Source organism: Lasioglossum baleicum, chromosome 7 (assembly GCF_051020765.1).
Source record: "Lasioglossum baleicum chromosome 7, iyLasBale1, whole genome shotgun sequence".
NCBI lineage: Eukaryota > Metazoa > Arthropoda > Insecta > Hymenoptera > Halictidae > Lasioglossum > Lasioglossum baleicum.
The window spans coordinates 10,602,937-10,628,019 of record NC_134935.1 but is presented as its reverse complement, the minus strand read 5'-3'; the positions used below and the strand labels follow the sequence as shown (position 1 = coordinate 10,628,019).

General features: G+C 43.4%; 2 protein-coding genes across 2 annotated transcripts; both read left to right on the top strand.

Moving 5' to 3' along the window:
• The first annotated feature begins 1,952 nt into the window (after positions 1-1,952).
• Positions 1,953-10,775, top strand: LOC143210357 (uncharacterized). Its single transcript, XM_076427147.1, has 5 exons — positions 1,953-2,248; positions 2,361-2,501; positions 9,229-9,428; positions 9,868-9,975; positions 10,039-10,775. The coding sequence occupies exons 2-5, from the start codon at positions 2,361-2,363 to the stop codon at positions 10,193-10,195; spliced, it is 606 nt and encodes a 201-aa protein (XP_076283262.1). The 5' UTR covers positions 1,953-2,248; the 3' UTR covers positions 10,196-10,775.
• A 3,945-nt stretch (positions 10,776-14,720) lies between these two features.
• LOC143210546 (uncharacterized) lies at positions 14,721-24,831 on the top strand. Its single transcript, XM_076427480.1, has 4 exons — positions 14,721-15,261; positions 19,987-20,141; positions 20,615-20,722; positions 23,832-24,831. The coding sequence occupies exons 1-4, from the start codon at positions 15,148-15,150 to the stop codon at positions 23,944-23,946; spliced, it is 492 nt and encodes a 163-aa protein (XP_076283595.1). The 5' UTR covers positions 14,721-15,147; the 3' UTR covers positions 23,947-24,831.
• The last annotated feature ends 252 nt before the right edge of the window (positions 24,832-25,083 follow it).

Genomic DNA, 25,083 nt, shown 5'->3' with positions numbered 1-25,083 from the left:
TCGACATCCAATTCGACTGATCGATAAGAGCAGCCCCCGCCTTTTGTGATTCCTTTCTCGACCGCGCGCAACCATAAGTCGGCTCGATTTTAACCGGGCGATCGAACCTTCTCGGCCGTGCCACCTCCGCAAAAGTGGAACGAGACAAGGAGGAAAGTCCTAAGTAAATTTCGCTGTCGAGACACACCGTAAAATGGCCGGAAATGCGACATAAGCCCGCCGATCTTTTTTCCGAACCAACCACAATCCCACTCTCTTTCTCCATCTCGCGCCAGAGCAGCGAATCGCGTTCTCTCCGCTCGCGTGGCCGTTTGTCACGATTTTCAATCGCGTTTGCCCTCTCCGCGTTTTCCGCTTCAAACTGTTTCCTTTTTTTCCGTCCGCCATTCACCGAGATTCGCGTATTCCGCCGGGCTCTTACGAACAGAATATGTATGTTGCTTTGTGATCGAGAATCCTTGAAACTTCAATACCGATATTTCTCGAGCGGCCGACGCGCGTTCGGTGAAGAAGATACAGCAACTTTTGAAATTCTATAATCCCTAGCACCGTCTGCCACGGTTGCCTGATGAAAAATCTTCCTTTCTTCGACTCTGCTTGCCCGTCCCGCCGCACGCCGACCCGCGCCGATATCTCAGACCGCCGGAAACGTTTCGAACGGAATTCTTCTTCCGGTAGGAGAAGATCGACGTCGTAACTTCTTCTTGAACCCGTAATCGTCCACTTCGGTGGCGCGTCTATCTTCTCGACAACTTAGCTTCCTTCTCCTTCCTCTTCCTCTTCCCATTTCGCGTACACGTCTTCCTCTTCGTGTCTTGTTTATACGCGCGAGATTCTGTCCCTTTGTCATCGCGCACACCAATGTCGCGTCGTTGTCGCACCGCGCCGCCAAGTTTCAACTCGCGATCCCCGCGTTCCCGAGACTTGTCCTGTGCACCGCTACTTATTTCGAAGTTGTCTGCGTCCTCAGTCACCTGGAGGATAGTTAGACGCTTACTCGACAACTTCCGGCGAGCTACCGTGATCTCTCCCCGAGCGACTTTGACAAACGCTCGTGGCAACGGGAGGTCGACAAAGGAACGTCGATAAAAATTCTGTTGTGGAAGAGGTGGATTTTCGATCTGGATGGTCCGAGTTGGATCCATTTTGATCCAGAGTTAGATTGCGTATCTTTATGCAAAATAAAAATATTCTTTCTTTCTTTAATGATTTTAGCAGTTCGTTTTTAATTCAGTTATATAAAAACAGCAATGTAAAAGCAGTTTCAGAAATTTCCAAATAGTATTTGCAACAATACAGTGTTCCCGCGATTGATGTGACTGTCGGGTATGCGGATGATGTGACTTTTTTATCCCCACTAGATTAAAGTATTAAAAAGAACAAACCAAAGAAATTAATTATGATACTCGACGTATCATTTTCAGGTATGGAATAGCATTGGTACAATACAACAATTTCCCGCATTTACTCGGGATCGTCGTTTACACTTGGAAAAGTTATCCAAGAAATCTATGTTCGGCACACAACACACGTAAAAAAACGTAGTAGCATTTCGTTTCCTGAGACTCGATACCCCCGAGGTTCTCACAAGAATCGCGGGAACACTGTATTTTGAACAGAAAAAGTAATACTGCTTGAAACACATCAGATGTCTTTGAATACTTCATCATTTTTAGGACAGCTGGTGTTTGGAGTGGAGTGTACAAGCAATTACGGTGATATAATCACCACCTGTCTGAGAACTGCGTAATTACCTGACTACAAATATTTGTAAAACAGTCACTCACCGATACAGCACGTTCCGGTCACTATCGTCGCAAACCCGTTGCCATCAGAATGGAAAAGAAAAAATGTTGTTCCACCGCGATAAATTTGTCGTTTTCTTTACCCATTAGCGCGACGGAGAGGCCAAAGGCAAGAAAGCGGCTTGCTTTATAAATTCGAAAGATTAGCGGATAAGAGAGGAACGGTTCGGTACGGTGTTCTCAGTTGAATCCGCTGGAAAATTAGCTCGTTTAGCTCCCTACAGTCAGCCGCAGAGGCCTGCCGGTGTAACTATGCTGCGAGTTGACGGATGACACGTTAATTTCGCCGAGGAACTGCAAGTTCTAGCGGCCGGGCCGTGCCGGGTTGCTCGAGAGACAAGAGGCTGCGAGTTTGCCGGCAGCTGCGAGATCCTTTGTGTCTCAGAAGGAACGAACCGTAGCTGGTTTCTTGATTTCGACTGGGTCATCTTTCGGCTAAAGAGGTGAGTGACGTCGCGTTTCCAACAATTCGGGAGCCACGCTGCTATCCGCGTTTCTGCTTGTGTTGCTGCAAATGGGGGATAATGAACACGCGGGACGAACATATTTATTCAGATGCATGCGGAGTGGACAGTGTTTCTATTGCTGTGCCTCGGGATGGACGGGATTTCAAGCCGCGTCGGCGAGCAAGCCCGTGAGAAGAGACAACTGCTGTATCCTCCGCCACTTGTTAACCCTTTCGGCGGCACATTCAAGGTATGTATTCACATTCCGATGAATGCTAACGCGTCGCCACCGGCCCGGGTTGGTTACGTGTCGTTCTGATAAGCTCTTCGAGAAATACACTATGCCAAGTTCACGTACGGTTACAGCTGTAAGCGTCGAGTTGATACTGTGCGATCCACCGTGTGACGGATCGCCAATCCGGCAGAGCTTTTACTGCATTTATCAGTTGATATTCAGACCTGGATTTCTTTTCACGGTACTTCTTGGAACGATTCATACAAAGCGAACTTGTTGTACTACAGTAGAAAGCGACGATTCATTGTTAAGCAACAAGAGTAGTCAGATTAGTGAGAATTATTTTTAATTTAATAGGGATCGCAGGATTATACTACAAGTGATTCTCATCGTTGATGGGTGAAGGAGTAAAAACAAATAGTCAGAAAGCTTGTCAAACACTACTGACTCTCGGGATCAGATATCCCGAATCAGCAGGCTTTCGTGACTCGTTTCACTGAAAAATACCCGAGGGGAAACTTCGATGGAGAGTCGAGTGAACTTCGCAGTGGCCTAGCCGAATGAACTGATTAGAAGACGGCTAGTGCAATTTATACGTCTTTTGCACCCATTCCGTCGGCGCGGCGGTTCCGGCCTTCATTTTTCCTGGCGCGGCCACGGACGATAGTCCACGGCTGCTATCCACCGCCGAACCATATTCAACGTTCGGAGTAGTTTTTGAAGAGGGTGGGGGAAAAAACGGCAAAAACTCGGAAGGAATTGCCACGACGGCGAAGTTGCTCGGTGGCTAGAAAGACTGATTCCCCCTTGCGCAATTAACATCTCCGATGTCGGACTCGTCAGGGAGGAATTAATTAGACGGCCGTTAAACGCTTTACCCGTGGTGGCTTGATTCTGCAGAACGGACATAAAGGGAATCGGTAGCCAGAAACGGTACACAAACTGAACCGAACTCGAGAGTTCGACGCCGAGACTTAGAACAGCGACGCGTTTAACCCAACCCTCTCTCTTCCGACCACGTCGAAACGGGAAATAGCGGAAACTTTAAATAGAGCGAATCGTCTTGGCTTGCCATTCTCCGAGCCGATCCACGGCCAATAATTAACTCGAGCCGTACCCAAAGTCCACGTCTAAAATTTCCTAATTAAATCGGGCAACTCTTTCTGTAGTGTCCTGTTTGCCTTGGCGATAGTCGTTGGCGTTGGCATTCCCAATTACTCGCGGCTCCCGTTCCAGTTGCACCGGATTTCTATAGGATCGCGGGCCGCGTAAATATGCCGTTGACGCTCTAACTGCTGCCTCGCGTTGGGATAACACAATTAATAATGCGACTCCGTTCGAAAAATTCGCACTTGTCTGACTAATATCATTGTTACACTTCCTGTCTGACTTTTATCGTTTATTCTACTGGTCTGATTTAAAACACAACTATTCTCCATTCCTTATTTATAGAGAGAGAGAGACAGAGAGAGTCAACAGCGCTTGTCTGTGACTAATCTTACTGCTATAATTCCTGTCTGACTTATACAGTTTATTCTACTGGTCTGATTCAAGACACAACTATTCTCCGTTCCTTATTTACAGGATGCACTTGTTTGGTCTGGTCAATATCACAATTCTTGTCTGACTTAAGCAATTTATTCTGCTTGTACAATTCGAACATCTCACAACAGAACTTCGTGGCTACACAAATTACACAACAATTTGATAATTCCTAACAAAAGAATCTCTTTCAGGAAAGATGTAAATACGAAATTAACTTTATAGTACCAAAAAATCATGTAACACTACGTAATTTTATCTGAAGAGAGTATAATTACTAGTTGATTTCTAGCCGAACGCCCTCCTTTGAAGTACCCGGTTGACATTTTGCGGCTCGATCAGACCAGTCTTGCGCGTTCATGGCACAAAAGAGACGCGTGCTTGATCATTTAATTGTTCCTCGAGCAAGACCTCAGAGCCGAGTCTCGGCGCGCGTACTCGTTTGCGCGAAGAGACAGAAGTAATTGAAAGTCGTTGCGCTTCTTCGCGGCGCTTTCCGCCCTTCCGTCCTCCTCCTTCTCGCCGGTGTTTCTTCTTTTTCGTCGCGCTTTGATGTCGCGCTTTTTGACGCAGTGCAGGCTCCGTCTGTTTAGATACACACTGACCCAGAAACGGTGGATTTTATTTCCCGTCCCCGGCCGCTTCCTTAATGCGAGCATCGAAATATTTGCCGTGTCGAGCAGAGCCCCGCGAAATCCCCCAATCAGCTGATCCCCCCGCCGCCCCTCCGTCGATCAGACAGGGTAAGACGATTTTATGGCCCCCTGCCTCTCGACAAATTGCTGCGACACGCTCCTGCTTGCTTCGTGCCTGCGCATTGACCTGGAGGCGTCGGGTTCTCGATACTTCGATCGCTTCTCTCGTTTCTTTCATGCTTTTCCGCATTCTAACGATCAGTTATGTCCACCAAAGTATGCGTTATCGAACCCCGAACGCGTCCTTCACAAGTTTCCTCCGAAAGCACATACAAGTCAACCACCCAACCGGACGATTTGTGAACAGCTGTTAGTTGACCATTGTTCTTTGAACATTATTGTTCGAACAATACTAACACTGAACATTACATTAGTACTGTTACAATATCCCTTGGTTTCCCTGAAAGATTCAGTGATAATACTTGTTTGTTTCTCATTGTTTCGTTGTGCAACTTTCACCAACAGATTCCTGAAACTTTCCCGATTAAAACGATACCAAGCACGACACAATTAGGATGACGTATACTCGTTTAATCCACGATACAGTGGAACCTCGATTATCCGTACCGATCTGTATTCCACATTAATGTATGACGTTAAAGTAATAACACGAGAGCGGAGTTGGGCAAAAATTTAATCAACGATTGACGACTAAATTTCTACTTCAATCGATAATTGCAATTAACAATTAATCTCCTACTTTAGTCGTTCATTGCGGTTATCGATTAAATACTAATCAATCGTTAATTGCGGTTAACGATTAAATTTCTGCTTTAGTCGTTAATTGCGATTAACGATTACATTCCTTTCAATTGTAATCGTCAATCCGATAATTGATTAATGATTAACTGCTGAAATTTCGAAATGAAATACGGAATCAAAACTATATGTATATGAATACTGACAAAAATGTAAACTGAGTTTGGGTGTATTGTCATTCGGTCTATAATATAAACTCTGTTTACGTGCTTTTATGTTTTTTTCAATGATTTCTATTTTTAATCAACGATTGACGATTAACTTCATCAATCGATTAATTCAATCGTCGATTTTTCGATGATTTCTTCTTTTAATCAACGATTGACGATTAACTTCACCAATCGATTGAACCAATCGTCGATTTTTCGAAGAAGCATTAATCAATCAATCATGATTAAAATTTTAATCGATTAATGCCCAACTCTGAACGAGAGACGACAGTAAGATTTTCAGCGCTATTTTGAAGGGAATATCATCGTCTTGGAGGAAAGTCGAAACATCAAATTTGTTGATGTGACACAGAAAAAGCAACGTCAGACTGGCCGCTCGACCGAAAATTTCGCGGAAATCGTAGGGTAGCGATTCGCGATACAAGTTGGCAAGCAAATGGCAGTGAGGTGGGAAGCAAATGAAGAGCCGAGCAGAAGAAGTGGGTGGAATAAAGGTTCGGGGAGTGGAGAAGCGAAGGAAGGAGCACCAGGAAGAAAGAAAGTTCACCGACGCCGTAATATCTTGGGAACGAATGGGGGTTAAGCGGTATTTCAAAAGTTGAAATACGAGGACTGCGTTCGCGGAGGCCGGCTAAATTTCCCACGAATGGGAAAAAAGGGCCGCGGCCCCGCTGTAATTTTCCGTTCCCTCTTGCTCCCACCCTTTGTCGGGCTTTATTTCATTTCTCCCCCTTGTGTCTTCCTATCAGCCCAGCCGGGGCCGCTCGAAACGCGAGGAGCTTCTTCGCGTTTCCCGTGCTTCGTATATCCGTTCCCCGCTCGTGCCGAGGTGTCGAGATTCCCCGGCGCCGCCGCCGCCGCCGCGCCGCGCCGTTCCCTTTGAATCCGTTTGCACAAATAGAACGAACCGTACGGTTATAAGATGGCGCATCGCTCTCGGCGAGCAACTCGAATTCAAGCGTGCTAGAACCTTGAATAAACGACATAACGTCGTAGAGTCGAGAGAAATAGTAAAAACGATGTTATTCGTTATCCTCGGTCTATTTAACAAGACGGCGCCGATTTCTACCTGGTTGATGATGATTTAAACACTCGGGTCGTCTCAACGGGTTATTCCAATACTGAATCCCATGTTTTACATCAACTTCGTCAATTCCTTCATCATGCACCCTGCGACAAAACTGTATTACGTATAACAAAATCAATGGAAAGTGTATTCTACTGAGAATTTTGTCCTTCCTTAGAAATACACTCCTGCAGCTGCGGTAAAACCATAAGAAATCATTTTACCTTATATTTACGCCAGATTTACGAGACAAAATAACGCCTTCCGATATTTTTAATTTACAATTCAGCTAACTTATTCCTTTGGGTGCATATTATACAAAAAAGGCTGAAAATTTGGAGATAGACACATTCTCGTTATTTGTATAAAGTAATGTAAAAGGGTCACGGAACATTTAACTGCCAAAACGATGTTGCGGATCACACCGTGCGCCAGTTTTCGAAACAGGGCGGATTTGGATCGAGCGATCGATTAAGGACGCGCTGATATTAAAGCAGGCCTGGCGACGGCGGTTCTTTGCGTAAGAAAAGTAATTGCCAGATAGAGAGGATCCGCGGGAGAAGGGAAACTTCTCTCGCCTGCGAACTTCGCAGGATTGTTAAACGGAACTTTTGCAAGTGTAAAGAATTCGACGACCGGAAGGTGAAGAGCGGACGGGGTAGAGTCGGGATCAGGGTGTGGGAAGGAATCTCAAAAGGGACTGGATAGGGAAAGAAGTTCTTCCCTTGCCCCTTAAACCCCGCGGACTCTCCGCGCATCGTCTTTGAAGCGTCGCGGAAGGAGGATAAATGTGCTGGATGTAATGAAATGAAAAGTCTGGGGAAACGGAATCAAAGGAACAGCAAATAAGCGTGGTAAAAATGGCCTTGCTCGACGGGCAAAAGAAATCGTGCTTATTCTGGAATCTGCATGGTATTTTGCGCGTCCCGAGGGACCGACAGAAATAAATGCAGCCGGATAAACGTGGGAGATGCGGACGCGATCCGGATGCGACTGAGATCGTTCAGGATCTCGAACAGCGGACCGCTCTTCCCAGGAAAAGTCAAGAAAACATATTTGTTGGAAGATGAACGAAGCGGTCGATCCACGGTATAAAGCGGAAGATGGCAAACGCTAGCTGAACTAGGGTTCCCTGGAAAAGAGTGCGCCTTGAATCAAACAATATCAGACGGTTGCTTTCTGAAACTGTGCCTAGATTTTCTTCTACTAATTAGATGGTTAAAGATAGAATTTCGGGGAAATCGATAATCTTTTCTTAGAATTAAGTATAGGCACACTTATACCAGTTCGTGACTACATCTTTTTTACACTAAATTAACCGTGTAATTGCATCATATAGCACAATGCCGAATAAGTCACAAAGAAAGAAGATCTCTTTAACTTCTTTTAGCTTATACTAGTCTAGTCGAAGAAAAACCATCGGGTCCGTGCTGTTTCTTAGATCGTGTAGTTCTAATATTTTTTGTGATCTCGCCGACCGCGCCGAACGTAGAAAAATGAAATCTTGTAAGTGGCGTCCACAGTCCATTGTCCCTTTCGCAGAGGAACGCCGCGGCCATCTTTCCTCGCAGCTAACGTTTCCGCGATGGACCCTTCGATTCGTTTAGCTCGTGTAACTGAGCTCGCTTTTATCGACGACGGCAAAGGAGACGCGAAACGTTATTGCATTCGTTCGCGTTGCTGTAGTCCTTTTGCGCTTGGCTTCTTTTGACGGTCACGCCCATGCTGGTGCCCGAGCCCGAGCCGAAGACACCGAGTAAAAACAGGAGAGCGACATCATCAAACTTCTAGACGATCCGGTTTCTCCCGGGCCAAAGAAAGCCGGATTACGGCCGGCTTTTATTCTCCGGCTGTTTTACACGCTTACGTACTTTCGGTGATGAATTTTTTCGCCCGGTCTCCCTTTCAACCGATGAATGGGCCTCCGTCGCGGACAAATTGCTCCATCGCGTATGAAAATGAACGGGCTGAAAGTGGCTGGAACTGGAGCCCAGCTCGTTTGTTTCTTCCGTTCCCATCGATCCTTCTCTCCTTCGTTGATTCTTTCCTCGCACCGAACCTCGGCGACGGAACTTATTTTTCTATTCCCTCGGAATCAAGAGAGATGTTCGCCGGTGAACCGATAAACACGGTCAGCTTCCTGGTATTCGACGGCTGCAGCTTCCTCGAGTTCAGTCTCCCGATGCTCCAGTCGAATTCCATCTACAAATTTCCCCTAAATTTGAAGCAGATACGTACATACTTTTTATATAATAACTTTTTTTATGAAAGTCTTCAGCTTGATAGATGACGACACTTAATGAAAATTTTGGAAGAACTATGTTTAGCCGGAATTACAAAAGAAAATAGTAAAAAAATTGTTTTCTACACCGTTCATATTTGAGCTGGTAACAGAAGTTTGAAAAATGTGTTTTGTAAATTTCATCGGACTTGGTAAATTGGTTTACGAGTTACAAACGATCGAAATGGTGAAAAATCGCTAAAAACTCGTTTTCGTTTGTATCTTTAAGCTGCTGATCGGAGTCGCAGTGCCGGTGCAAATACCTGGTAGGACCTTGGTCTACGGCCAGAACATACAATTCCAATACAGCCTGCCTGACAACGCGACCTTCTTCACCAATTTCTTCGAGGGTTTGTCGCGACGACGGAGAAATGCCGGTTGGAACGAGAGAGCAGCTGTCTATGATATTCTCAAGAGCGAACTGGACAGGTGAAAACCTTATTCGATTTGAACTGGATGTCGAATTTAGAGGAAACCGGGATTACGGCTTTGAGAGATTGAATTTTTAGCGTTCCCTTACAGCTTTACATCTTGAAAACTGACTTTCAATTCTTTACGATGGAATTTCGAGTCAGATCTTTCTGTTAATTTCACGTGAACTTCCACTCACGTGATCTCAATTTCCTAAGATGAATATAAAAATAAAAATGGATATAAAAGAATGAATTAATCTTAATGATTTAACTGTATAAGTACGTATAATATAGTATACACATTTTCTGGCAAATTTTACATTAATTTTCATAACAAGAGGTGAATAATAATTTTCGGAATGATTTAATGCAAATAATGCTTACAGCTGTAACTCAGTAATAAACTCCAGTAAATTGATGAGATCTAATTATGCCACTCGATAAAACGTTTTCAGGAAAGGCATCGACGGGAAAAGTTGCCTGAAAAGGGACATCTGTGAAGCAGCAGCAACACCGCTGAAAGACGAGGGTCTGATTGGTGAACTGTTGCACTTGCTGTTCAGGTAAAATGGATCAATAACTTTTATTCACCGAGAAGCTTGTGTAATCGCGGAATTCGTTTCTAGTCCAGATGACGGGAACGTTTTGGATATGGATCAAGAATATTTGGATGCAACGGCTGCTGGAAGAAGACATGAAAACTGTTCGACCATCTATTCTTTGTGTCCCGACGGTCTCGGGATTTTGGATCGAATTTCCACCGTTTATGAACAATTCATTTAAAACCACGCCAAAGTGGCATCTTCTGTACGGACCCAGCTGCTCCTTTCATCCCGGCATGCGTCAGTCTTCCTTTCAACGGGAATAAATCTTTTTCCGTCTTACGTTTCGCGTTGTTAGATGCGCACCAAGTCCTGTCTATTCCAACACTGAGCATGATTTATCGAAAATTGTCGGACGCTTTATATCTGTTAAGGATATCCACTGGAGATGCACAATTGAAAACTACTATCTAGATCATCTATAACCATTGTCAAACAGCTCCGTACGTGATGTGTGTACACATTTAATAAAACGTTTCTGTATAACATCATTACTAGACGGCGGATCTTTATGCAATATAATAATGTTCTGCATTAATTGTGGGCAGCAGGAGTAAAATAAAAATTGATTTCATCCCGTAATGATTTTGTTCCATTAAGAACAACGTTACAACATTCTGAAATTTTTCTCATATGTTATTCTTTTATAATTCACCCAGCCAATTTCTTCACAAATGTAAGTTATTCTTCATCAATTTATTCTTCATAAAACATAATAACAATATATGCTTCGGTCTTAAATTTATTGTAAAATATGTTCACGTAACCATATCAGCATTTATCACATGTTTAACATGCGCCATCGATGATACACGCGGCACGGAACGTGTTGAACAGACATCAGCTAGCGCGTCTGATTATGGCGTGGCTATTCTACTTCTTATAGAGACTACAGATCATTATTATACAAAAATGAAGTGTGACCACATTTTTCTTATAATAATTTTGTTATAAAATGACAGCGGTACAACTCTCCCCATTCAGAACTTCCACAATTTTTTACTTCGAACAATAAACCAAAAATTTTTGAGATTTATATTCCAACAGTAGTTGGAGCAGTACGTGCAGTTTTTTTTATGGTGCATACTTTCTTTGTTACAAGCAATTTCCCACCGACTTCGTTGGTTGAAAATGTAACAAGTATTTTTCAAATGTGTATAATTTTTGCAAAAAACGGCATATTGAAATTTCCGTACGTACTTCTCGAGGCAAAAAATTGCGAGAGTTATCTTTCCGGTCGCGGAGCACTCCCCACGAGCAGGGGTTACCGTTGGAGTATCTCCATCAGTTTATAACCAGATTATTGCAAAAAATATCTCTTTTCGCATTTAAAAATCTGTAAATATGATAAATTTGTCATTTATTTCAGCATTACCCGTAAAAAATTCGCAAAATTGTTTTTTGTGATTTAAAGTACAGTAAATTTTCTATAGATGCAAAGGCCTCGGTGGGATTTCTATCGCATATGGGTACCTATTTTTTGAGCTTCAAAGGCCGAGCCGAACGTAGAGAAGGACAGCGCGTGTAAAGAGAGCTGGTACGTGGTGTAAAGAGAGACCGGCAACTGTCGATGCGATGTCCTTCCCTGCGTTCGAAACTCTCATCATCGATTAAACTACTAAATACAGTTGAAATTATATCGTGTTTGGTATCATTTTGCATTAGAAAAATGCCAGGAATATGTTGCTGAAAGTTCCATAAAAAAATAATGATAAATAAAGAAGATTAAATATTGGTGTTACATTGTGATGACGCACGGGCGTTTGAACTGTGCCGACGACTGCGACTCTCCGCGTCGCGTTAGTAGTAGTTCACACCGATATACCGAGCCGAGATCAGATTACTAAGTTGGGGGGATATTTTTTTCGCATGTGTCGTACAAAAATTTCTGCATCTATAGAACATTTATTGTACATATGCCCTCCAGGTACAAAAAGATATTTTGTATTTAACTAGTTAGCTACACGAACGACGAACAAACTTCAGCACGAAACAAAGGCGCTTCGTTGAGGAGTATAGCAGAGCGCTAGTGTTTTATGCAGTGTCGATATTAAGTTCATAAATACCGTCTTAAGAGGTGCCATTAGGCGGCGGATGAGCGGCAAATAATTTCTTATTAAACAGCGCTTTACCGTTGTTCAGGACGCGCAAGCCTTATTCACGACCCGAGCCGAGCCAAGCCGTGCCGGTTTAACAGGTCGGTGAAGTCACTCTAATCAATGGTAACTAACTGCAAAGACACCAATTGCCGGCTGACAGACCGGTCCGACTCCCGGGAATTATTCCGTCGCCGATTCCGCGAGAACGGTCTTGTCGCGGGAGAAGTGCAGCTAAATGCATTTGCCCAAGTTTAATGAACTGTCTTGTTCGATAAGTACGATCCTAACCGGTTACAACCCGGCCCTTGTCGAACCGATGCTCCGAGGATGTTCAGTTAGAGCCAACTTCCGAACCTGAACAATAAAAAAAACTCTTTCTTGCACTAACGCCTTACAATTCACTGAACTTGAAAGTTGCAACGAAATTTTCTTACCCAACGTTTTGCCGATCGCATCCTCACAAGTCAAGTCGCTAATATTCCTTCATTTTCGTTTTATCTAAACTAATCAATTTGTATACAAAAATGAAATGTACATTTAGCAGCACTGTGGACAACATCTCTAATAATTTTATCACCCGAAGAGTATCGACAAATTCATAGAGAAATAAGAAGTTTTGCAAAATCTACAGTCAGTCTCATAATCGGTATACCTATAAATTATAAATTAGAACACAGAAACCAATTTCGATGAAATGTTCAGCATGTACAACTTGTACGAATGAAGAAAACACATTTTTTACATTATCGTTACGAGCCCAAATAAAGAAGCTGTAAAAACCAATTTTTACTATTTTCTTTTATACTTCAGACTATAGCACCACTATATCATCCAGAGTAATCTAATCTATCTAGCTTGTCAGAAAAGCTGAAATCGTTTGAGAGTGACTGTACGCAATTCATCGGAGGGGCGTATGAAAATTAATCGTAGCACCGAACGGACGTGTGTGAGACATCACTCGGCGATCCATGTAATTATGTTTCCCAGCAATGTGCGAGCACATTGATAATAGCAATAATAATAACACTCGATGTTACGGTGGGTCAGTTGCGTCTCATTCTGTGGATCGATAGACAAATCACTTCTAGTATGTAACGACTCGTCCCGATACCTCAGACGGTGGAGTGCCGGTTGTAAAATGGCTCAGAGATAGAGAAAGAGAAACAGCGAGGAAAAGAGAGACAGAGAGAAAGAGAGAGAGAGAGGGGGAAACAAGATGGGAAAGGGAGAGGGGGGAGGTAGAGGAGAACGCAAGATCGCTTCGTGTTCCAGGCAGTTTAGTAGTTTACCGAGGAGAGTCCCGGTATTCGAGCGAGAGGTACTGGCATGTTCCATATTTCAGACAAAGGAGCATCTGATGCTTTGGACCGGTGAAATTCAGCGTGTCTCGCGTTTTCGACAGAGCCACATCGCAGACAAATTGTAGTCGTTTAGCCAAATTCACTATCTCGTAACAAAGGTGGAGAATGAAGCTGTATGTATTAACAAGTGGGAAAGGAACAGGTGATAGCGCCGAAACGCGAAAACGTGAACGGTTAGCGAGGCATAGGGTGTCCCAAAACTTCTGTACTTTCTCGAAAGAAATGTACGTCACTCTATACGCCATTGGAAATAACATTTCCCTTTGTGAAAATGTTCGCCGCGGCTTTGTTAAGAAGTTATTAACGAAAAAGCACGCGGACCAATCAAGCCGCTCCTACAGCAGACGGATTCCGACTCGGCCAATGTCAACACTAAGCTATAGCCGCGCTCTAATTTGTCCGTGTTTTTCGTTAATAAATCCTCAACAAAGCCGAGGCAGACATTTTCGCTAAGTAAAAAGTTACTTGATATGACCTCGCAAACCTTTCAAGGATTTCCGACATTTTGGACTACCCTGTAGAGTAACTGGAAAGAAGTAAATTTCAATGTACGTCTCGCGACGCGAAATGAGGTAGTAGTGGTAATCGTCTCAGCAAATAGAGAGAATGTGTGTGACCCAACTGTGGACGCCTGATCAAATTAGACCGGTCCTTTGTGAACACCTTCCGCATTCGTTCCGTGTATTTTCTTATGAGACGCGGAAATTTTTGTAAACACATTATGTAAGTTATGTAACCATGCCAGCATTTATCGCGTGTGTAACATGTGCCATCGATGATACACGTGGCACGGAACGTGTAAAACATGTGTCGTCTACTGTGTCTGATCATTGCCGTCTTACTCCACTTCTTACAGATACTAATGCACGAGAACGTCACGAATTTTCAAATTCAATTTTCTCAAAGTCGAAGTCTTGTTTAAATAAATGTTATTCTGTATTGCCGACTTACTTTTCGCTGTAGAATCATCCCCTTCTCGGTTGTACCACCAGTCACCCTGTGTACAGGGTGTATAAAAAGTAATGGTCACATCCGTCCTAGAGGTAAATCTACACCTCTGGATCGGTGGACATTTGTAAGGGAAACTTGCCGCAAAACTGTTCATAACAATGAAAATTGTTGTTAAAATTTGTTTTAGCCAACAACAATTTTCTTAGTTATAAACAATTTTGCGGCAAGTTCTCTTGCAAATGTCCACCGATGCAGAGGTGTACATTCATTCCTAGAACGGACGACCATTACTTTTTATACTTTTAAACAAATTCGGACATCTTTTTAAAGACATGTGCCCTTAGAAAATGCTGACTTTTTCAAGGTGCCAGACTAGAAGACGCCCTCAAGGGTGAAAGGTCACCGAAATCGAGAAGACTCCAAAAATAGCCGACTCCGTCCACGCTAATTGATGCGACCAAGCATTCGCGACCGAAGGACCTCGCGAACGTTTGGAATGGAAGAAAGAAGTGGCAATAGTGGGGTCGAAAGAGTACCGTTATCGATATCCCAAGGCGACGAGCTCGAACCGATTCGATCTCGTCGGACGAGGGTATTTCTGGCGAGAGACAGTTCGCACGATCTATAGGCCGCGCTAGTAGCATTGCTGAAGCGAGAGAGGGACCGAGAGAGAGAGAGAGAGAGAGAGGACATCTTGGCCCGGGGCCCGACATCTCCTGATTATGCGTCTGTTGTTCTGGAGCATCCTCTGTTTCGGCCTCGTTACCGCGAGCGAATTCGTGGTCGCGGACAGAGCCAGCCGATCCTTGGCATTCCGGAAGGGCAGCTCCTTTTTCGTGAGTATCCGACTCTCTGCCAAGTGCTTTTAACCCGGCCGGTAATCGAATTACGTACACAGATAGCCTGTAGAATGCTGAAGCCTGATCGCTATCCGTTGCGTTAGCGCCCGCGATCCTGATCTAGACACGCGGTTCCTTCCCGTGCCGGACGAATCACCTTGGCAAATGCGACTCGTTCCATATCGTTGACCTCCTATTAGATTATCTTGCCAGTCGTGTTGCTCTTTCACTCTTTAAATGCAAAATTTTTGGACAGTCCAAACTGCCCTTGCCCCCCTCCTCCCTAAACCATAGCACGGTTACGTCACTTCATGTTGCAGTCAAGCCATGATAGCTATTCAGGGATAAAAAGATAGGGCATTGGGACACGTGCACGAAAGAGACGAAACGCGTCACGTGACCGGGTCGTGGCGGAACGGTGGGGGAATGACGTCTCGGAGGGGAATGGCAGAGTGGGAGTTAAGTCTTAATGTGGCAACTCTGGTGTGCCCCTCACTCTCTAGGACGCCACAACAATATACGTAACCTTCACTAATTCGTCAAAACAATAATAAATTTAATTTTAGAATGATTTAATAGTCAATTAATTTAAAATTTACTTTGATATTCTCTTTCGAATCTCTATAATAATTTTCTTAATAGATTGCTCCGTTGCGATCATTTAGTACCTAGTGGTTTCGTAAAGGTGATCCTCACACCGGCCCCTACCCGTTCCACGCGACAGAATCTGTTCGAGCGAAATCCGAATGGGCCGAAGACAAACCGCGACTACTTCAGAAATTTACGAACCGCTTCGCCGGTTTCCGCTGTATCCTTCCCTGTAATATTCAAGCCGCGATACCGAGGTCTAACGCGTTCGGGACGATCGACGAGCCGTCTCGGTTCGATCGACGAGTTATGGCGGTCCAAGTTGCATCACGGAGTGGCCCGGAACGCGTTCTCGCCGGAGAGGATCGCCTTTTAAAGCGAAAATACGGTGCAACGATCAGTTTGCATTAGTCGCACCACCCCGTACCGTCGTACGATGCATAAATTCCCGCGGTGCATGCCGCAGCCGGTCGCGACCCGTGCCCCATAAACGGGGTCGACAGCGTAAAGTGTACGTATATTGTCGTTCGAGGACAAACATGCAGGCTAATTTCGATGCGGGGCCCAACGGAAATTCGTTCTCCGTCGTTCCCACACGGCACTATCGGCTAGACAATGGTTTCGGAGCGGAAGTCACCGCGAAATAACGCCAAACACCGTCCTACATCCACATCGAAAACACATACAACTTTGTCCACCTGGAGTATTTCCGTTAATTAATAAGAAAAAATTATATATGCAAAAGTTGCATGCTAGAAAGGGGGAAATCTTGTGATGTAAACAATTTTTATTTCTTTAGATAGAAAGACCTACCTTTTCTATCATGAATCGATAGAGTATCAAATTTCCAATTTTCCGTTTAAAGCAATCAATGACGTTGAAATTTCTGAAACGCCTTCACGCTCGTGAAAAGTGTTCACATCACAATATTTCCCCCTTTACACCATGAAACTTGTACACGTACAGTATTCCCGCGATTGATGTGACTTTTTTTTATGCCCAATACTACGGGGTTCCCCCTTGGGCGGTCGATCGCACTACAAAGAAATTAAGGTATTAGGGTGTTTAAATTGGGGTTTTATGATATACTCGTTATATCATTCTCAGGTATGGAATAGAATATGAGATAAAAAAACGTTATCACCGAGGTTCTCACAACAATCGCGGGAACGCTGTATAATTTCTTCAAATTATTGCAAGAAACGTGGAAATATACCAGATGTACAAAGTTATTGCGCCACACCTTGTATATCTCATAGTTTTGTGGCGGGGCGTACAATGCACTACCCAGTTTTCGGAAGGAGTTTGGTTTGGGTAAATTCGTTTCGGTTTATCTTCGGACAGGTCGGAGCTCGTTCGGCACGGTTCCGTGACGTCAGGCAGGTGCAGGAGATGTAGGAGGAAAGGTGAGCCGCGGTCAAACGAGCTACCGGTTTTCGGGAACGGTCAAACATTGACATTGACTGATTCTTTCGGGACGGTGGCGTTGACGTTGCCGTGCGGAGGACGGTTTCCATTCCATTGTACTGATCAAACAATTCCCGCGGTCCCGAGACCGCGCTGAAAGATTCAGCGCACGGCGAAATAAAGTTGGCCCCGCGGAGAAAACGGGACGGGAAATTTCCCGAAAGGCGAGGCCACGAAGTTTGACGTCCGTAATTGTTTACGATTTTCGGTACGACGGGACGCGGTGGGATGCGCCAGATGGGACCCAAGCGCGTCGCGACGCATGCCACCGCACCGTCGCGCGACGCCGTAATCGGTAGGCTACACTTCCGCCCGTCTCTACACGGAGGACTGAAGAATTACGCGACTACCGATGATCCAGTGCACTTACCGGAAAGTACACGATCCAGCATCGTCGATACGGCCGCAGCCACCGCCTGCATCTACACCACACACCCCCTTCCTAATGCACGGAACTGCGGCTGAATTTCAGATCACCTGCGAATCGATACCACCCGCACACCGTCCTGACATAAAATCTTATTTTCTTCTATATTTTTTTGCAAATTATCCACCTCTGAATTAACGCTTCCACCCGCACCCCTGACACGAACCGTCATTTCTGTGGTTGTCAGGAAGAACGCCGCACGTCACATAATTTCTCTTTCGAGCTATTGCCGATTAAAGTTTTGGTCATTATTGCTTCGCCATAGGATATCGGTTCAATTGCATTACGGTTTTAAGCATTTCGAATTTATTTTCATGACTTTTTCTCAGATAAAGACGTAAATCCTATACTATAAATCTCAATGAATGCATAAACTGAAATTTTTTGAAATTGTGACGTGCGGCGTTTTTTCTGACAACCACAGATCTAAGGGGGTAGACTCGTTTTTCCAGGATTGCGAGGGTGCGAGATTTGCTGTCTCATTTCTCGATAATGCAAGGACGGGATTTTTCAGTAGTCAAAAGCGCTAGATACAAGATCAATCTAGGCCCTCAAACGTCCTATTTTTACGTTTGCGAGGCGTAATTTGCAGTATTCGGAAGTATAAAGCTGCGACAGCTACGTGCTTGCGAATAATACAAATTACGCCTCGTAAACGAAAAAATGGGACTTTTGAGGGCGATTGCGGCCCAGATCGATTTTTTATGTAGCGTTTTTGACTACTGAAAAACTTTATCTTTGCATTATCGAGAAATGAGAAGGAGCATCACGCACCCTTGCAATCCTGAAAACGAACACAGTGGTCCTGGCGGCCGATACTGCGGTCATTATGTACAAGGTGTAAAGAAATGTTTGGTCTTGGTCTTGCCATAGGCGTACTCTACATCTTCATCGATCGAAGATGTAGAATACACCTATGGAGTTCAAGACCACACATTTCTTTACACCCTGTACACTCGAAACGTCTCATAGGCCGAAGTAATTCAGCTCCCGCGACCCAGAAAACAATGGAGCGGACGTTTTCCATCGAATTACTCGGACGCTCTTGCTGATACGCTAACGAAGTTCGGAAAGCGAGTACGGGGTCCAGGGAATTTTCCTTAAAACCTCGGACAAAGGGTCAGCTAGCTCACTCCGACTCGAAATCCCCCAATTACCCTCTTGATTATTCCGCGCACGGGCGTGAAGGATTATTCAATTTACCCGCGCATAACTGGGAAACAGGTTTCGCGAGGTGCAACCACGAATTCTTGGACGCGCGATCCCGGAAACAGAGGAACAAAGCTCACCGAACCAAGAAAAATCCGTTGAACTCGTTCAACGCACACGATTCCCATGTAGAAATGTACTCGGTCGTCGAACCAGAAACGTCCGCAGACTTTCGAAGTCGAGCTCGGAAGCTTGAGCCGAAGTGTATCGCGGCGAAACGTCCTCGCGATTCATCATCGTTTCCTTATTCGACAGAGCCGAATGCATTCATACATCCGCTGCCGGGATCCCGGAATCCGTGAAGAAGGTCCCGACGCGATATATTTATTATCTCCCGGCTGCTGAATTGGAAATTCGTCGTGAGATTTTTGTCCGAGTCGACGCTCATGGCGGCGATAGATGAACAGAGCGGTCTAAAGATTAAGAGTAAATTCGGTTTCGAGGATGTTGGCGAATACAGGAAGATCTAGGATCTTGCAGCCATTTAGCTCGTTTGGCAGCAAACGCGCGTGTCGCCGCACTGAGCAAAGAATCGTGGAACACCGATTCCAACCGTGCACGGTCGAGTATTCAAAGGACAACCTTATTTTCATTCCTATTTCGGCGGGGACGGCCGAGTCCAGACTCGTCTGACAAACGACTTGCCAGATCCAGGTGACACCGCAGTTCGTAGTATTCTGCTCTCCTTAGCCAGGAGTCCGCGTACGTGTTTACCCGCGCTGTTCTTTCCCAAGATCACAAAAAGATAGCAGAACGACATGATCTAAGAAACAGCACGGACCCGAGTGTTTTTCATAGATCAAGGCATTACTGTAACTCGAAGAAGGTGTTTAGAATCAACTCTTCCCGTTTCTATAATAGCTTAGCGATATTAAATGATCAATTTCGCTGAAGGATCGATCGCACAATGATCGCGAACAACACGATAACAGACGACTCGTATCAGCGTTCGCGGAGTTCCCATCGAATGCCGCCTCAGCCTTTATACTCGAGCATTCGGCAACTATGAAAAGGGAACTTCTGGCTTTCAGTTCAGGATGAATTTCAAGATCACTCTGTTCCCGTCGTCGACACTGTTCGCCCAGGCGGCCGGCTTCAAGATGGTTTGGGAGCTTCCGACGGGCACCGGTCGGCCAGGCAGGTCGGTCTCCGACGTTCACGAGGCGGCCGAGCTCGTCTACGAAAGGTAATAAATAGTTTAATATGACCGGTGAATAATGCAAGGGTTAGCCAGCCATCCGTGGCAGCAGCCGGCATAGAAGTTGCGGAGCCTGGAAATTGCCGCGGCTCGGCCGAGGCAGGAAAGGTTCACAAAAAGATCTGGATTTCTGGCCCGGACGGTTTCCGGCCTCGTCTACGAATTGGCCAATGGCGCAGTGCCGTCCGTTTCCGCAGTCAACTTCTACACCCTCTCGGTTCCTCTCTCTCTCTCTCTCTCTCTCTCTCTCTTTTTCGTTCGCCGCCGTGGTCTGGTCTCCATTTCGCTTCGCCAGGTGCGCATCCGATGGGATCTTTTCGGCCCCTACCGAGGCGCCGCCAATGAATCTCTCGCGTCGTTACTTCGCGCGACTTTATTTGCTGAATAAAATACCACCACGAGCTGGCGAGCCCGGTATAACTCGGCTGACGGTTTCACACGACCAACCGTTCCCTTTCCAGCAACGGATTCGACGGAAGGGCTTGCCTACTGAAGAACGTCTGCGAAGCTATGGAGTACGCAAGCCACAGGGACGGAGTCATGGCGAAGATATTGAAACTACTCGTCGGGTAAGTGAATCCAGCTCTGTGCACCTTGCGACAAAACTGTAAAACATATGTAGATTGCAAATTTGATACATTTATGACAAAAATGGGTACGTGCAGTTTGAAACAGTTGAGGTATTAAAAAAATTGATGGACCCCAGTGCATTAGTTTCACCTTAACAAGATAATCAAAAGAAGAACGAAATTTTTATTTGGCTCCTGTGTCTTGCAATCGATACAAACATTTTTTATTTTGCATAAAGATCCGCAGTCTACATATAAAAGCATACGAGTGAAAAGTGTATTTGTTCATTCCAGCTCCTCTTTCGTGTTATTCGACCTTCACAATTTTCTTTCACGTCATCCCTTTTTCAGTTCCCTTCACATCACAAGGTGACCTGTACAATGAACACTTCTCTCGTGAATGAATATAATTCATATCGAACGCGAAAAAATATTGTTTATAATACCGATCCTAAAGTGATGCACCTAAAGATAGCCATTGAGTTGTAATAATATACAGTGACTCCCACTAATATTTGGACACTCTCAAAAACACCATAACTTTTTTAATATTGGACTATGCGATTTGAACTTTTTTTGGGAAACTAGAGCAATTAGTAATGTGAAAAGAAATTTTACAAAAATTTCATTCTGTCGGAATTGTAGAGAAAATACAAAAAGTTGCATATTACAACTTTATTATAGGCCTATATTGAAATTTTAAAAAATACGTTTTGTAGATCTGTGTTAATTATATGCACCGTGAAAGTTTCATAGAAATCGGTTGATGCGGGGAAAGAACGACAGGCATTGAAAGTTGTAAGTATCCTTAGAATCAATGCAGTTGGAGGCCGAAAATCGTGAAAAACTGCAATTTTTACCATCCTTAAACGTTTGTAGTTCTGAAATTTTCAGAACATGTTTAATTGATAGAGATCTACGAAACGTGTTTTCTAAATTTTCCATATGAGCCCACATAAAAGAGCTGAAAAATACAACTTTTAGTATTTTCTCTGCAATTCCGACAAATTGCAGTTTTTCTAAAAAAATTTTTGTCACGTTGTGTAGCAAACCAATTGTTCTAACTTCTCCAAAAATTTCAAGTCTTATATTCCTATATTAAAAAAGTTATGGTGTTTTTAAGAGTGTCCGAATATTAGTGGTAGTCACTGTAAGTATCTGTATAACATTTACTAGCAAAACATGCATCTCTTAAATAATATTAATTTCCATGGAAATTACTAGCCAAATACAGCATAGAGTTTTCGAATATTTTAGAAAGTTAAATTTTTGTGAAAAATTTTCTTTTTCTCCATAACACGTACAATGGTGTACGTCATGATTTAAAAATGATGTCTCTTGGCTTACATCATTCCTTGGTTCTCCACGGTCGTGTCTCATAAAAATGCGTGCATCGTAAGGGAAAGAAGGTATATTACAGAACAGGAATAAGTTATATTGTTGTCAATATTCACAGAGGAACGTAACACAGAAAGGGCCATTCGCGTTGTAAATTTTACGATAGCGCGCTCGCTCGAAGTTTAAATGCACTGCAACCTCTTTATGAAATATGAACAAAATTTGAGAAAGAAAAGTCGTGCTTCCTTTGAATATTATGTTACGCGTTGGAACTAGACGGGGAAGTCGTATGAAACGTTTACGAAAAACAATTCATACGAAACTTAATAATCGTTATTTAATAGAACAATAGAACTTTCTAAAAATTCTGAAACTCGACGTTTGAAAAAGTTAACGAGGTGTCGTATATAAAATCGTTTTCCAATTTTTCGACATTAAAAATCCTGTTCATATTCTATATAAAAATTCAATGTATTTCATTGTCTAAAGAATCAAATTTTCTAAAGGATCCGCTGGTTGCAATAGAGTTAGAAACGTAAGGTGGAGTGGGGTAAGTCCATCTACGGGGCAAGTCCGTTAATTGGTTATTTTTAGTATAATATGAACGAAATTTTTCTAGCTTGTATTTATTAATGTAGTATAAATTAGTATGAACTATTCCACATAGATGTCGCACAAGAATAAAGGTGTTTTCCTCGCTTAAATCAACCAATGCCAAATAGTCACGTGCGAGGTACACGTACAACTTTGAGGTTACCCTGAACGTGCAATAGTTTACAAACTTATTAATATATTCTATGTTGTTATTTTAGGTAATTACAACAAATATTGATGTAGGTTTACATTAACTAAACCGTTCTCTGTATTTTTTTTAATTTATTAAGAAAAACACTAAGATGATCTTGCCCCGTACATATTACTACACGAGGCAAGTCCGTACTATCACGGTGGGGTAAGTCCGTACTGTATGGGTAACTATAAAACTAAACAATATAATTTAATGCAATACGAAGCATTTTAAAGCAGGCTTGTTACTCATTCTTTTTTTGCCCCATAGCACTTTAAATAAGATTCGAAAGCATTTTTAACTCTCAGAGACGGACTTGCCCCATTTTCGGGGCAAATGCGTCCTAGTAGACACTTTGTACAATATCCTATCAAAATGATAATTTTCAAGCAAAATTAGAATCCTACATAATACTAATTCATCAGTAATAACTGTGGCAAGAGTTTGATACCAAGAACGTTAAGTTTTTACGTACCAGACTGAAAATACATCAGTTTAAACTCCAACTTTACAAAAACTAGGGCGGACTTACCCCACTCCACCTTAACGATAAATCCCGACTGTTTTTGAATTTCTGTTTCCTCTATGGATTAATTAGTATGAGTCGACGTGCTAGAGAGAACCAACGGCGCTAATATCTTAAGTTTCGAGTTTTCGCGGTTCGAATCATTGTACCGAGTAATTTTGATCCAGACTGCAGCTTTGAGACGTACTGCCTCTAAATACACGCATTCCTATACATGTGTATGCTAGAGCGAACAGACGCCATAACGAACGAGGTTTTAGAACCAATTAGTTCGTTCTAGCATACCTCACTGCACATGGAAAGCGAGAAATTATAAGCAGGGCCAAAATGGAATCTGTTGTCTCACAATTAATTATCTTACGAATTGCCTGTTTACCTTTATGCGTTGCCTCGCGTATACGAAACGATTTATTAACACTTTAACACTAACAATTCTACTGGCCTTCTTCGATTCGCAGATCGTACGCGAATAACGGAGGCTCCGCGGAAGACGAAGAACCGATTCTCTGCGACGTTCACGTCAGAAATTGTCCCCTAGAGCTAATCGGGATCGATAGCTTTATCGAGCAATGAACTGTGGCGACTTAACGACTCGGAATGAATACTGAACACCAAGGAAATTATACGAAGAAATCAAAATAACGTGACCCTAATTGAATCTCCGATTTATCTAACGCGACGCGCTAGAACTATGACTGCTCTATTTTTCACTAATGGCCAATGCCTGTTTTTCTACGAGCCGGGGAATACATCAATTGTCACCAATATTGTTCGCCTGACTGCGAGTATGCTTACTCTCTCCAGTATTTGCGGCTTTCATGATCAGGTCCAAAGTAATTGATTAAAGTAGGTCCGAGATAAATAAAAATCTGCAGCGTTTCTTGAAAATTCTTGTAAACCAAAAATGCATAAAGATCCGCAGTCTATTTATGATGTACAGGGTGTATAAAAAGTAATGGTCATCCGTCCTAGGGGTGAATCTACACCTCTAGATCGCAGGACATATGTAAGAGAAACTCGCCGCCAAAGTGTTTACAACAAAGAAAATTGTTGGTAAAGTTGTTTTTTACGTCAACACCTTCCACTCATCCAGAAGAGAAAAAATTTGAGAGGAGCCATATGTAGCAAACAATCATTGAGATATAAGCTGTTGAATTTGTTGCAAAATTTGATTGTGTAGAATTATACGTATAGACAAAACTCTACTACTACAGTCCACACGATCGTGTCGATGAGACAGAATGAGATCGTGTGCGTGCCTTAAGCCAAACGAGGTACAAATCTATTGGATTACATACCAAATACATCATGATTTATAGGAGAAAGGCACTTTCGTTTGCTCAGTCTCATGTTCAGTCTCATCGACACGGTCGGGTGGACTGTAGTAGTAGGCTTTTGTCTATATGTATAACACTACACAATCAAATATTGCAAAAACTTTAACAGCTTATATCTCAATAACGACTTCTTTGCGACATGTGGCTTCTTTCAAACTTTTACTCTTCTTGATAAGTAGAAGGTGTTGATGTAAAAATCAACTTTACCAACAATTTTCTTTGTTACAAACAATTTTGCGGCAAGTTTCTCTTACAAATCTCCACCGACCCGGAGGTGTAGATTCACCCCTAGAAGGGATGACCATTACTTTTTATACACCCTTACAAACCTACAAGTTTAATTAAGTTGAGGGGTTTTTGATAGAATTATGAC